At 43.1% G+C, this 15,916-nt stretch overlaps 1 protein-coding gene across 1 annotated transcript in view; it reads right to left on the reverse strand.

Moving 5' to 3' along the window:
• aatkb (apoptosis-associated tyrosine kinase b) overlaps window positions 1-15,916 on the reverse strand; it is a gene marked incomplete at its 5' end in the record, with an annotated part of 65,243 nt that overhangs the window by 26,461 nt on the left and 22,866 nt on the right. The window contains one exon of the mRNA XM_083787463.1: window positions 1,644-1,783. Coding sequence (XP_083643589.1) covers window positions 1,644-1,783 — 140 coding nt within the window. The remainder of the gene's footprint in view (window positions 1-1,643; window positions 1,784-15,916) is intronic.

Below are 15,916 nucleotides of genomic sequence, written 5' to 3' on the forward strand. Positions count from 1 at the left end.
AGACACTTAAATACCTCCCCATAGACACTGAAATACCTCCCCATAGACAATGACGGTGGGGAGCTGTCTCGAAAATGGCGCGCGTGGCTCAAGTTCGGTATAGCCCCCCGCCCTTGCTGTAAACCGATAGGGACAGAATAGTAAATAATGTAAAACCCCGACTCACCCAGCCCGAACCAAAATAGCACTTCCGTGTTTGTGAAAGCCACGCCTCCGTCGCGGTCAAACAGTAGTAGTGTACTGTATATGTACGGATTTTGGGGTGTTCTAATCGTGTATGCACCGCGATTAGGCTGGATACATGCATCCAGTCATTGGAGCGGTTAGGCACCGCTCCAAAACTAAACGTAAAAAAGTTGAAATATGGAGATACTTCAACTATATCGTTTGTTGCTGCCATGTCATGCAGAAACCTGCAGAAAACGGCATCGAACGATATCTAGGTTACCCATTTGTACATGGTTCCCATTTGACCCATTTGGATTTTGGAGGTGCCGATCACAACCAGGGCCTGCATTTACAGTGAGCCAAAGACGACAGCGGGAGGAGAGGAAGACAGCGCTGCTCCATGAAAACCGGTTCCCCACTCACTGGTTCCCCACTCTCTGCCATCCCACCTCTCTCTCTGCCATCCCACCTCTATCTCTGGTTCCCCTCTCTCTCTCTCTCTCTGCCATCCCACTTGGCGCCGGCAGCCTTTTGTAAGGCAGTGAAGGGCGGCACAGGCGTCGGGCGGTGGTGTTGGTGGGAGACCGGCCCTGTGCACAGAGCCTTTTGTAAGGCACAAGTGGTGGTTGGTGGTGGGACACCGAGGATTAAACCTGACGGGAGGAGGCTGCCAGGAAAACCTTCCACACCAAAAGGACCTTTTCTGTGTTTTCCCCCTGAAAAACATCCTGTGGAGATGAGAGTGAGTGGGCTGTGCGTGCACTGGCAGTGTAACAGAATAGATACGTAGTCAAGAGTGAATGTGCGGTTTGTGTGTGGGTGTGGGTGCATGGATGAGTGTGTGTGTGTGTGTGTGTGTGTGTGTGTGTGTGTGTGTGTGTGTGCTTGCGTTTTCCTGTGTGTATCATTCAACAATGGACAATTATTTGTGTGCAATGCGTCCACTGTACACTAATATTGTTAATTTATTGTTGATTCTACTCTGAGAGTGTACAAATGGAACCAAATGGACCCACACAGGTCCATTTGGTTCCATTTGTACACTCCCAGAGTTGTGGTGGGTGTGTCACTAGATGATTACCCTCATTGTAAAAGCAGCTTGTTCAATGTTCGTTGTATAATATATAATGCACGCCTACTCCGACCTTCTCACTCTGAGAGTTAAACATGCATGTGTGGGGGTCCATTTGGTTCCATTTGTACACTCTCAAAGTTAAACATGCATGTGTGAGGGTCCATTTGGTTCCATTTGTACACTCTCAAGAGTTAAACATGCATGTGTGAGGGTCCATTTGGTTCCATTTGTACACTCTCAAGGGTTAAACATGCATGTGTGCGGGTCCATTTGGTATAAATGACCACTGAGGGTGAGTGTGTAGACACCTGCGTTGCTGCCCTTCCTCCTGCAGCAGATACAGACCATCATGAGGAAGATGAAGGTGAAAAGGCGTGCGTGCGTGCGGACAGTAACCCACCTTGAAGCCTCCATTGCTGCTCTTCCGCCTGCAGCAGAGACACACCAGCATGAGGAAGAGGAGGGTAAAGAGGCCGGCCAGGGAGACAGCCACCACCGCCAAGGACGTGGACCACGACAGCTCACTCAGCGGAGCGCCATCTGCAGGACGACACCAAGCATGACATGTTAACGTAACGTCACACCCCCTGGGGTATTTTACCAGGCCTATGCAGTCACATGATGCAATGGTGGGAGTGGTAGTAGTTCCGGTCATTTGGTGACTCAGGCAATCAATTAATACCATTGCAATTAATAAAATGTGCCCATCGTTTATAGCGCCTGGACCACTTTTACAGACGGACCGGATGTTGTTGTGAATGTGTGTGTAGCAGCTAACAATAGCCACAACACCAAAGATGCGATCGACAACAATGGGAGGTAAGAATACATCTATAGCGACTAGCAACTGGACCGCGGAGGACAATCAAACACAGGATCTTTTTTTTATAATTAGGCGGGATGATTTAGATCGCGAGTTATTAACGTTTTAAGATTTCCGTTTTCGTCGGCTAAACAGGCAGGGAACATTTTCGATGACGTGTCACTGTTGTGCAACACCGAGGATTGCGCAACAAGTGCATCTAGGTTGTGGAGCGATGCGACCGGTTTCCATATCAAGTGCACATGACTGTGCACTTGAACTTGACAGTGATTTACGTCATGGGCCATTAAACAGCTTAATGGCAAGTATTTCCTACAGCTTTAAGTCCAAAAACCCTTTCAAACAGGGATGATGTTTGATTGATGATTGATAAGAAATGTTAGGTCTGAAATAGAAATGTCATTGCAGATTGTTTGTTCAATGTCTGTCCAGCCATGTCATATCAGATGTGTTGGTGGTGAATCCATTTGAATATACTGTAGCCGGTATATTGTAGCTGGTTTAGCCAATGAGTAGTGAGGAAATGTGATGCTTCCAGACCTCCTAATAGTCCAGTACCTGCCTGTAGACCCTATCGCAATTTGGTGTTGGGGGAATTTCTCACTTGAACTAAGTCAATGGGTCCCTAGACATGAAAGATCAATGAGGTGCTTGTCCGCCATAGTGCCACGAATGGCGCAATGGCCACATAAAAAATGGCCGCCATCGGCTATGATGAAAATCCAACCTTTTTGTTTTTTAGTGTTTAAGCACATGTAATACATTCATTTTGACTAATTGTGGTGTGTGGAATTCATTTCTGATATTGTTTTGATGATTTGGGGTGATTTTGACCTTGAAAGGTCATAGTCAAGGTCATTTTGCTATTCCACAGACCTTGGCCATAACCTTGGCCAGTCTATTTCAACTAAATCTGACTCTTAAAATTAATTTCTGATATTGTTTTGACCATTAGGGATCATCCTGTCATTGAATTATTGATGTTAATGTCATTTTTCAATAATTCGATTATGATTCTTTAGTCGCTTTTACTATATATTTTCATGATTTGTTTTCTTTACATAAACAAAATACATGGGCATGAGCAAAACAACAACAGCACCATATGTGCTGTGTGAATAAGCCCATTGTACAAAAGACTCTGTCCATGGCCCAAATGAGCCAATTCATTGCTATGGCAACCCCATAGTGGAGGTAAGTCAATATATCATAAGAATCGTTCACTTGATGGTACAAGCACCAAATTTGGTACACAAGTGCTTCAGAACCTACTCTCTCAGAAAAGTACGTTGTCCACTTGAAAAAACTAAATGGCCACCATTTTTCAAGATGGCCGCCAAATGAAAAGGGCCTTTTGTGGCAGTTCTGGACAACCGTGGGTCCGACCAACTCGAGACCGGGCACTGCACTCCCTGTGTGTGTGTGGAACGTGTGTGTCGAATTCGGTGAAGTCGGTGGGGCAAACGGTTCTCGGGTTACATGGATTACAGATGTACAGACACACACAGACTTGAATATATGTCAATGGGCAATGCCCATTGGGTTTTTTTTTAGATGATGGGTAAGAAGAGAGAGATGTGATGTCAGGTGGTGTGGGCTAAGAAGTGGTCAGGGCTAAGATAAAGTATATGAGATGTACAGTAAGTGCAAAGAGAGATGGTGAGGGAGGGAGAAAATGATTTGTACCAATTGACCAAACAGTAGACAGTAGTGTATCACGTTAAGGTGAGTATAGAGATGGAAATGTTCTAGCAAGTGAAGCCAGTGTATTGAGAATATGGGACATATGTGTCAGGAGTTATTTGTGACAGAAGGCTACCAGTGAGAGGGAAGATGTATACGATGGTAGTGAGACCAGCCATGCCGTACGGTTGGAAACGGTGGCACTGATGAAAAGGAGGCACAGCTGGAGGTGGCAGAATTAAGGATGCTATGGTTCTCATTAGGAGTGAAAAGGAAGGACATTATCAGAAATTACTGAATTAGAGGATCAGCCCAGGTTAGAAGGTTTGGGGATAAAGCAAGAGAGGTGAGGTTGAGATGGTTTAGACATGTGAAAAGGAGGGATGAGGGTACATTGGGAGAAGGATGCTGAAGATGTAGCTGCCAGGTAAGAGGATGGTTTAAGGATGCTGTGAGAGATGACATGAAGGTGGCAGGTCACAGAGGAAGATGTAGAAAACAAAACCAAAAGGGGTCCTCCCCTTTTCCCTGTGCGTGCACACACACACACACACACACACACACACACACACACACACACACACGCACACACACACACACACACACACACACACACACACACACGGTACTCTACAGTACACTACAGTATGTTACAGTACAGTATGGTAAAGTACAGTAACGTGCGGTACGGCATGGTACAGTATGATACCATAAGGTATGGTACAGTACAGTATGATGCCGTACAGTACAGTAAGGTACAGTATGATACCATACAGTAAGGTACAGTATGGAACAGTATGGTACCATGCAGTACGGTACAGTACAGTACAGTATTGTACAGTATGATACCATACAGTAAGGTACAGTATGGTACAGTATGGTACCATGCAGTACGGTACAGTACAGTACAGTATTGTACAGTATGATACCATACAGTAAGGTACAGTATGGTACAGTATGGTACAGTATGGTACCATGCAGTACGGTACAGTACAGTACAGTATTGTACAGTATGATACCATACAGTAAGGTACGGTACGGTATGGTATCATACTGTACCTTACTGTACTGTACGGCATCATACTGTACTGTACCATACCTTATGGTATCATACTGTACCATGCCGTACCGCACGTTACTGTACTTTACAATACTGTACTGTAACATACTGTAGTGTACTGTACAGTACCGTGTGTGTGTGTGTGCACGCACAGGGAAAAGGGGAGGACCCCTTTTGGTTTTGTTTTCTACATCTTCCTCTGTGACCTGCCACCTTCATGTCATCTCTCACAGCATCCTTAAACCTCGTCTTTGGCCATCCTCTTACCTGGCAGCTACATCTTCAGCATCCTTCTCCCAATGTACCCTCATCCCTCCTTTTCACATGTCTAAACCATCTCAACCTCACCTCTCTTGCTTTATCCCCAAACCTTCTAACCTGGGCTGATCCTCTAATTTAGTCATTTCTGATCAAGTCCTTCCTTTTCACTCCTAATGAGAAGCATAGCATCCTTAATTCTGCCACCTCCAGCTGTGCCTCCTTTTCATCAGTGCCACCGTTTCCAACCGTACGGCAAATAACTCCTGACACATATGTCCCATATTCTCAATACACTGGCTTCACTTGCTAGAACATTTCCATCTCTATACTCACCTTAACCTGTTACACTACTGTCTACTGTTTGGTCAATTGGTACAAATAATTTTCTCCCTCCCTCACCATCTCTCTTTGCACTTACTGTACATCTCATATACTTTATCTTAGCCCTGACCACTTCTTAGCCCACACCACCTGACATCACATCTCTCTCTTCTTACCCATCATCTAAAAAAAACCCCAATGGGCATTGCCCATTGACATATATTCAAGTCTGTGTGTGTCTGTACATCTGTAATCCATGTAACCCGAGAACCGTTTGCCCCACTGACTTCACCGAATTCGACACACACGTTCCACACACACACAGGGAGTGCAGTGCCCGGTCTCGAGTTGGTCGGACCCACGGTTGTCCAGAACTGCCACAAAAGGCCCTTTTCATTTGGCGGCCATCTTGAAAAATGGTGGCCATTTAGTTTTTTCAAGTGGACAACGTACTTTTCTGAGAGAGTAGGTTCTGAAGCACTTGTGTACCAAATTTGGTGCTTGTACCATCAAGTGAACGATTCTTATGATATATTGACTTACCTCCACTATGGGGTTGCCATAGCAATGAATTGGCTCATTTGGGCCATGGACAGAGTCTTTTGTACAATGGGCTTATTCACACAGCACATATGGTGCTGTTGTTGTTTTGCTCATGCCCATGTATTTTGTTTATGTAAAGAAAACAAATCATGAAAATATATAGTAAAAGCGACTAAAGAATCATAATCGAATTATTGAAAAATGACATTAACATCAATAATTCAATGACAGGATGATCCCTAATGGTCAAAACAATATCAGAAATTAATTTTAAGAGTCAGATTTAGTTGAAATAGACTTATTGTTCCTGTTCTTACTCCTAAAAATGGACAAGTTATGGCCAAGGTCTGTGGAATAGCAAAATGACCTTGACTATGACCTTTCAAGGTCAAAATCACCCCAAATCATCAAAACAATATCAGAAATGAATTCCACACACCACAATTAGTCAAAATGAATGTATTACATGTGCTTAAACACTAAAAAACAAAAAGGTTGGATTTTCATCATAGCCGATGGCGGCCATTTTTTATGTGGCCATTGCGCCATTCGTGGCACTATGGCGGACAAGCACCTCATTGATCTTTCATGTCTAGGGACCCATTGACTTAGTTCAAGTGAGAAATTCCCCCAACACCAAATTGCGATAGGGTCTACAGGCAGGTACTGGACTATAATGGTTCAGGCTAGAGTCAGGTCAGCTTGATTCTTGGGGTATTCATTTGCCAGTAGAATTTAGAAATGATGGGAGTGAGCCAGAAATTGCACTATTAATCGTTACACTACAGAGTACAGACATTGCCCTGCCTGATGAATGTCTTTGACACTCTGCACAATAATATAGCAATCATGGAAATCCAACCGTTATGAATCACAAGCTATGGCTGGCGGGGAGCTAGCCATGCAGCATAGCATGAACCACAGCATGGGAAAACAGACTCAAACATCCACACATCCATTTAGCTCCATCATACTTACGTACTACAGACACACAGCAAGGCTTTTCATTGGAAAAAAATAATAATAACACCCCCAAATGTACAGCATACTATGAATCAGCCCTTTTAGTGTGGTTTGCCTAATGGGATTTTTGCTATTGTGACTTTCACCTGGGTGAAGGTAAAGCTTTTGTGGAAAAGTAAAAGTATACTGCAATATAGAACTACTCAGTAACAAGTAAAAGTCTGGAATTCAAAATTTACTTGAGTAAAAGTACAAGTTGGTATCAAATGTACTTTAAGTAGGCTATCAAAAGTAGAAAGTACTTATTATGCAGAACGTCTCATTTCAAGTTTTCAAATGTATAAATGTTTTTAAAATAGCAGATCTACAAGCTCTGAGATGTAGTGGAGTAGAAAGTGGAGTAGAAAGTATTGGAAATACTCAAGGAAAGTACAAATACCTCAAAATTGTACTTAAGTAAATGTACTTAGTTACTTTCCACCGCTGGATAACGTCATTGTAGGGAGAGAGACAGAGGACGATCTTGAGCGTGTGTCTCATCTCAGTATAATTATATCTTTGAAACAAGATACAATTATAATAATTGTATCTTTGAAGCGAGCACAGTATTATTATTGCAACCGTGTTTGATGTCTCAATGACATGGACCACCTGGGATTCGATTACACAGGCAATTATTACCACCATGTGCTTGTTATTATTGGTACAGTAGAGACACAGTTGAGATGGGGTTCATAATGTTTGGAAATGATTTGCATATTGTGCACTACACTGGGTTTGTCACATTTTAAACCCAAGATTTATTTTTGAGTGTTTTGCTGTTGAGCACCCGAGTTGAACAGAAAAATACTAGCTCAGTACGAACATCGAATTAAGTAAATGGAATCCAACTAGTACTTTTCTTCTTCTTTTATTTTCTGGTTCTGGTTTTGCATGGTCCTGGGCATGTGTGAGTGTGAGTGTGAGTGTGAGTGTGAGTGTGAGTGTGAGTGTGTGTGTGTGTGTGTGTGTGTGTGTGTACTGAATGATCAGTAAACTGAATGATCATTGATCTATGATGACCGTCCATCATGTAGTCATTGACAAGTTACAATCTCAGCAGGGAAGAGTGCACCGGATTGTCTGGTTGAGTCATTATTACTAGAAGATTATTATTAGTGGTCAATGAACCATTGGTTGAGAAACAGTGGGATGTATATCATGTATACACATGGGATGCATAGCAGCAAGTGTTACAAAAGCACAAATCTTAGCCCATGTTGTCCCCACCCAACACAACAGTGGTCCCCAGGCTGATTCTAAGTCAGGGTGGTGGTCAATTGAAAACCCCTGATCTACAGGCTCACAAGTGAGCTTGTAGATCTGCTATTTTCAGCATGCAACCAAGCATAAAAACGTAAAGCTGGAAGAGTGATGTGATGTGTCCTTACACTGAAAGCAATAAGTGTAATCACACTGAAATATTCATCAAGTTCATTCATGATGTTTATTTAAAACGCCGTTCCACCCTCTGCATAATTTTCTACGCGTGAATAATTTTCTCTGTCCATTTATCATATTCATCATTCTCCATATCTCTCTCTGTCCCTCCCCACACTTTCATTTTGGAAAAGCCAGCCAGGCAGCTATACCTGCCCACACATGTGGGTTTTCTATTGTGTAATTTATTTATTTATATTTTTGGACAGAGGTCACTGTGCAGTGAGTGAGACATTAGTATTTTTCATCTTGCCACAGATTCAGAAATGATGTGGTAACGACGGTAACAGATTGCCTGCAGCTGCAAATCTCTGTTTATCCATGAGGTCCTCATGGAGAGATTTGCAGCTGCAGGCAATCTGTTACTCATGATGAGGAGGCCCATGACATAAACAGTGCCACCCCTATCCCCACGCGCACACACGTTCACTATGTACAGTGTGTGTACATACGTAGATACTGTACGTACATCACATGCACACACAGAACACCAAGTCAAAGCTAATCATCTGGATGCTGGTACGACATGGCCCTGAGTGAGTGGACTCTTTGTCTGTCTGATTGGGCAGAGACAATGAGAGAGAGAGAGAGAGAGAGAGAGAGAGAGAGAGAGAGAGAGACAGACAGACAGACAGATTATAAGAAAACAGAAGACATACAAGCTCATAGCGCATCACAGTAGATTTAGTAGACTAAAACCAGACTAAAACTAAAACATTCCAGATTACTAAAATTTGACTAAAACTAAATGAAATTTTATTCAAAAGACTTTGACTAACACAAAATCAAAATGTGCTGTCAAAATGAACAGTGGTTAGGAGAATAGACTGAGGTAAGGGCCAGTATTTCAGTGCAGAAACAGACTGAGGTAGGGGCCAGTATTTCAGTGCAGAGAACAGACTGAGGTAAGGGCCAGTATTTCAGTACAGAGAAGAGACTGAGGTAGGGGCCAGTATTTCAGTGCAGAGAATAGACTGAGGTAGGGGCCAGTATTTCAGTGCAGAGAACAGACTGAGGTAGGGGCCAGTATTTCAGTACAGAGAAGAGACTGAGGTAGGGGCCAGTATTTCAGTGCAGAGAATAGACTGAGGTAGGGGCCAGTATTTCAGTGCAGAGAACAGACTGAGGTAGGGGCCAGTATTTCAGTACAGAGAATAGACTGAGGTAGGGGCCAGTATTTCAGTGCAGAGAACAGACTGAGGTATGGGCCAGTATTTCAGTACAGAGAAGAGACTGAGGTAGGGGCCAGTATTTCAGTGCAGAGAACAGACTGGGGTAAGGGCCAGTATTTCAGTGCAGAGAACAGACTGAGGTAGGGGCCAGTATTTCAGTGCAGAGAACAGACTGAGGTAGGGGCCAGTATTTCAGTGCAGAGAACAGACTGAGGTAAGGGCCAGTATTTCAGTACAGAGAACAGACTGAGGTATTTCAGTGGAGAGAACAGACTGAGGTAAGGGCCAGTATTTCAGTACAGCAGGCCAGCCGCCAGTCTGGTGGCAGGCGGTGCTGACCTTCTTCAACAAGCTAACTTTCAGAAATCGGGTGTTCAAGGCACTTAATACTGCCAGCTTTGCTAAATCAGTCAATAGCCTTTTTAGTAGTGTGAATGTGAACTGCAGCCAAACAGGTTTTTGTAACATCCAGATTTAATTATATTGTACTGAGCAGGGAAGACAGAGACCGAGCACTCCACCTCTACTGGGTTTCATGTTTTAAGGCTCCCTCTGGTTGTAATCTTTACTTATATGCTAAATAATAACAGCACAGTAGCACGTGCATAGGAGAGACACTGTGAATGTGGAAATAGCCTGTCTGTTATGTAATATTTGAGAGACGAGCACATAGGACAGAGAATAAGGAACCGCACACTGGTCCCCTGTGGTGAGAAAATAAATTATTCTGGGGATCAGTCCAGTTGTGTGGACCTTATTCTCTTTTCTATTATTTACCTCGGCCCAGCACCTGGCGCTTTAGTTAGTGGATGTGCGTGCTATGTGCACGTAGGGCCACCCGCACATGCGAAAACAAAGTATTTAAACTGGGCTCATTAAAGGGAAACTTCACCCTTTTTGCCAAAAAAATATAATTTAATGACTTTCCAGGGGGTCTTTATGTGTGTAATATGTGGTTTTAGATATTTTAGATTTTAGCAGTGAGCCCAGTGTCTCTGATGTCATGGACACTGGGTTCTAAATCTTCTAAACGTCGACTCATTAACATATATTTTTTTGCAAAAAGGGTGAAGTTTCCCTTTAAAGGCCTGCTCACTGACTCCCAGTCTGCCAAGACATCCTAACTTTATATTAACGAGTCTCTGATGGAATAAGAGAGAGAGAGAGAGAGAGAGAGAGAGAGAGAGAGAGAGAGAGAGAGAGAGACACAGAGACAGAGAATGGAGGTGGAGAGGTTTAATATATTATCTAATCATCATATAAAGTATACCTGCAGGGATTTCTCCAGGGAGGTGTCAAGGAGGTGTAGGTGGTGAACGACTTGAATAGCAAGACACAGCACTAAAGATATATACTGTACTGTAGCTATAGCTGGCATTAATGGAATGGAGAGAGGAGAGGAGAGGAGAGGAGAGGAGAGGAGAGGAGAGGAGAGGAGAGGAGAGGAGAGGAGAGGAGAGGAGAGGAGAGGAGAGGAGAGGAGAGGAGAGGAGAGGAGAGGAGAGGAGAGGAGAGGAGAGGAGGATATTCAACTTCATTTTGTTTACAGGTATAAAAGAGTGGTTGAAATTATATACATATATACCTATAAGCTATTGGAGAATGTTCGCATATAACGACATGGACAAAAACAGGACCCCAGATTGAAAAGATTGGAGTACAATGATCAAATATCAAAACAAATATCAATACTTTATAGTGTGCTGTGTCCATATAGTGTGCGGTGTGCAAATAAAGACAGAGTTCCTCAGTCTCTTGTGCAAATGAAAGAAAGACATCAAATAACGTAGGTAGGTATGTATGTATCAAAAATGTATATGAAAAACTATAGATATGCAGCTGTAGGCTGTAGGCTATAGTGCCTATCTATCTATAGTTATTCTAGTGTGTGTTACCATTGCATACGGTGTCGTTTAACAACTAATGAGGATGTTCAGTAAATACATCAGCGTTCGTAATAAGTGAGCCAACAATCAGTCAATGGACAGAGGTGCTCTATCTCGTACATACACAGAATACCGTCTTGTGGCAGGTTTTCCCCGGCCGTTCGTTGCTGTTGGCTAGCTGGGTGAAATCAATGCCATTGACTGCTCTTCTTAATGAAGCAGAGTGTGTGTGGGGCCCTCTTCTCAGCTGTAATGAGCCTACATCTTATGGGAGACTAAATTAATGTGTGGCTCTAAAAGGTCATTCCTCTCAAAGACAGCTAGTCTTTAACCCATTATAAGACCTGGAACGCATGTGTCACTTTAGCATTTAACCACATTAACAATAGTTTTATACTTTAGCTATTGAAAAATAGCAGATGTACAAGCTCATAGCGCGTGCTATGAGCTTGTAGATCTTTTATTTTTTCGAAAATAACATTTTCTAATTCAAATCTTTGCTTCTCGTTGTCCCTGGAACAAAAATATTTTCAGATGGGGATCGGCAGCCAATTACATATCATTTTGGGGGTCCTTGACATGAGCACCACTGACATACAAAACTGTAGAATTTGTAGAATCGGCCTCAGGTCTTAATGGGTTGACCAAATAACTATATAGCACAGAATGCCGTGCAGAGCCGACCACTTTCTCAGTGGAAGCAGCAGGGAGGGAGTTGCACCAAGATGCTTTTCAGCTGAGCTGCTCCTTTTTTCTCTCTCTTGCTTGTATGTCTCTGCTAACTATACTGTAGCTCTGTCAAATCTGCCTCTCTCTCCACCAGGCATCAGCACGGAGGTGGAAGACATTTTTAGCCTCCCGAGGCGAAGAAGAGCTGCAAACACATTGTGATGACTAAATGATGAAAAAGGAGACGGCTTTGGAGAGAGAGAGAGAGAGAGAGAGAGAGAGAAAAGAAAAAGGGGTCTGTGCAGTAGGAGAGGAGAGTGCACCCGGCAACAACCGTGTCAACCAGTGCAAAAACTCCCCTGGAGATTCTCTCCAGCACTCAACAATCCGAGCAAGCAGCAGCACACATGCTCAAGTCTGGACGAATCCAGGCAGGAGGAGGAAATTGCAGTGTTTCCATCTCTTTGTAATCCGTTCTGGTGAGCGATGGCAAGCGAATCTAACTTCTTCACGTGCACGTTCTGCGTTTGCCGTGTGTGAGTTACCGCGGTGTATGAGGACGGAGAAACCGCAACTAGTGCTGCGCGATTAATTGAAAAAAAGATTGCGATCTAGATTCAGACACCTATGCAATCTCATTTCTAAATTTTAGCAAGGATCGTGCGCCACTAGTTGGCAGTCCAATTTATAATATTTACTCGTATGTTTTTTGCTATACAAGAGAGAGACCGGCACCCACACCCACAGTGGCACCCACAAGAGAGAGACTGGCACCAACACCCACTCCATGGAGCCCACTATACTGTGGGTGTCACGTACATTTTGAAGGTAATAATGTTCAGCAACTACAGCCTAAAGTAATTTATTCATTTAGTCAGTTTCATGACAAAAATAAGAATCATGTGAGAAAGAATCGTGATCTCAATTCTTGTGGAGGAAAATCGAGATTCACATTCGAGCAAGAACCGTGCAGCACTACCCTCAACGTCAACTGGCAGTATAATGAGCTAACCAATCACCTACAGTAAGCCAAATGATTTTCATAGTAAGCACATCTATGAACAATGACTGACAGTTTTTGACACGCATCCTACTGTACATCCTTGCAGTAAACATTAGGGGTTATCACCGCCCTGTCAGCATATTCACCCGCATTCAAACGCTATTATCCGACAATCACCAGTAGGTCACGTATCACTCGAATGCAATCGAGCCAGCAGCTTTGCCTGGAGTCCACTGCATGGCTGCGACTTGGATTTAATTTCACTTGGAAATGAAATTACTGCCGCTGAAGCGAAAACATCATAAAACGGACTTACGTGGCCGGTTAAGACTGAGGTTAGGGTTAGGTAGGGGTTAGTTAAATTAGTCAGACAACAACACGACCAACACCATGTCGGACGTCTCCCCGTTTCCTAATCGCAGCCGGTCGGCTCCAGGCGAGCCTGCTGACTCGATTGCATTCGAGTGATGAGTATAACCTACTGGTGATTATCGGTTGACTTTCATTCGAATCCGCTAGAATATTAACCTGGCTAACAGCCTTGATCTATATGGCATTAAACTACATCTAAACTCATAATACAACATCTGAGAGTTCTTTTGTGATGACCATTCACCTCTGATTTACAATTGTAAATGTGATGACTTTAACCACTTAAACCCTATGTACATCATCCTTGGCCTTTTTTCCCTTTTTGCCAAATCTTGGCAATTCCACGCTAGCCGTTGATGATTAGAGGCTCACAATGTTGAGGCCTGCTCTGCTCTGATAAGCCGCTCGTCCATTTGAGTGCGAGCAATGCCGGATTTGATCCCTCAGTGATCCCTTCTGGAGAAACCACCGAGAACCAAGGCAGCAAAGCTCTTCCACTGGTGAAATAATGAAACTCTGACTTTTCCCGCTCCATCTTGGATACTAGATATTACCATGAGCATGTGTCAATGCAGGATACTAATCAAGTGCAGTTTGTAATATAATTTGTCTCCAAGACGAATGCACATGTCTTAACACCACACATTGTAAATGCATATTTTCTCTGACAGACCTGTGAATATTTTCTGTCCTTGTGAGCCTGACAACTATAACTTTTTTGTTATTTTTTGCAATATTAACAAATAATGATGGGGATCCATCTGCTGCGGCGCGACAGCTTGGCTGACAACACTGCAGAGCTCAAGAACCTGATGTTGGATAGGAATTTGTGGAGGGCAGCGATCCAGGAATCCCAAGTTGGTGTTGGCTAGACCTCACTCTCGCAGCAACTGATGCTATTCCAATGAGTGACCCTGCATCTCTCTCTCCCTGTGAGCGGCCGCAGCATAGAAGGACAGGCACCTACTGCTGCCGACAACCTGTAACTACCGCTAAGTAGTAAGTACATTTACTTAAGTACTGTACTTAAGTACAATTTTGAAGTATGTGAGTATTTCCAATTTACTTCTACTCCACTTTACATCTCAGAGGCAAATATTGTACTTTTACTCCACTACATTTATTTGACAGCTTTAGTTACTAGTTACTTTGTAGATTGTTCACAAAACATACATTAACCACTTCAGCCCTATGTACATTTCGGCCATTCGAAAATAGCCGATCTACAAGCTTGCTATTTACAAAAGATTTCTATACATTTTATAGACGTAAAAACTTGTGAAATGGGACACACATTCTGCACAATGAATGAATTTGAATGCCAATATTTTTGTACTTTTACTCAAGTACATTTTGAATTATGAACTTCTACTTGACACAGAGTATTTCTACATTGCAGTATATTGATACTTTTACTTAAGTACAAAAGTACTTTTTCCGCCACTGCTGCAGTACACTCGGTCTGCTACAAGTGCTAAACAGCCAGCGTTAACAGCCGGTGCTAACAGCCAGCACCCAGGTAAGGGAACCGTAGAGGCACCTGCATGCCTGGAAACAAGCCAAAACAATTAGTACTACACAGCCAGCAGTGTGGAGAGAGACAGACGGGGAGAGAGAGAGAGAGAGAGAGAGAGCGAGGAGCCGGGAGATGCAGGTTTTCATAGTAAACTGTGACCTACGGTCGTAATAAAAGTAAACCAGAATTCAATGTTGCATAGCTCTAATCTGCATTAATGTTATTAATGCATTTAAGTTGTATGTTTCAAGTTTGCATGACTCAAATGTAATCTCATTAACTTGTCTTGTGCCTGTTCTTGTATACCCATGTTTTTTTTTTTGCTAACGTTCCCTGATTTAGCTTAGCATGCTGCTTCGACAAAATGCAGAGAACATCCCCCAGAGCGGAGAGCCTTTAATGCCAAGTTTAACTGTATTCCATTTGTTGCAAAACATTGTTAATCTACTTTGACGTGAGTGTTTCCTGTCTAAACTAGAAACGGAGGCGGGGGGGTGGCAGCCGGGTTGATTACATCATTTGCTATTTTCTACTCTTATCTGGGAGCAGCCGTGGGCGAAACACTCTGTCTGGAAAAGACAAAAGAGGGAGTGGAGCGCACACCTATGCTGATGAGGTGCTGCTGACCACAGCAGGTAGTATAATAGTGTTGACAAGGATGAGTCCACACAGCTTTTAGCCATGATGCAAAAAGTTTCATTTAAAAAGGAAACCAACGTTTCGATATGTATCTATAAAGTCTTAATCAGGGTTCATCTGAACTGTAATACATTTGGTATGATAAAGTGAATTCACCATTTGTCAGCCTTCTGATTGGTCCCGACTGACTAACCAGCATGTTCTTTCTGCCTTGTTCCGCCTTGGTTCCACCTGTGATGTTCCTTTTTTACTGACGCCAAGTTTAAAATAAGAATTGAATGCA

The sequence above is a fragment of the Protomyctophum parallelum genome (genome assembly GCF_964188405.1).
Source record: "Protomyctophum parallelum genome assembly, chromosome: 17".
NCBI classification, from domain to species: Eukaryota; Metazoa; Chordata; class Actinopteri; order Myctophiformes; family Myctophidae; genus Protomyctophum; species Protomyctophum parallelum.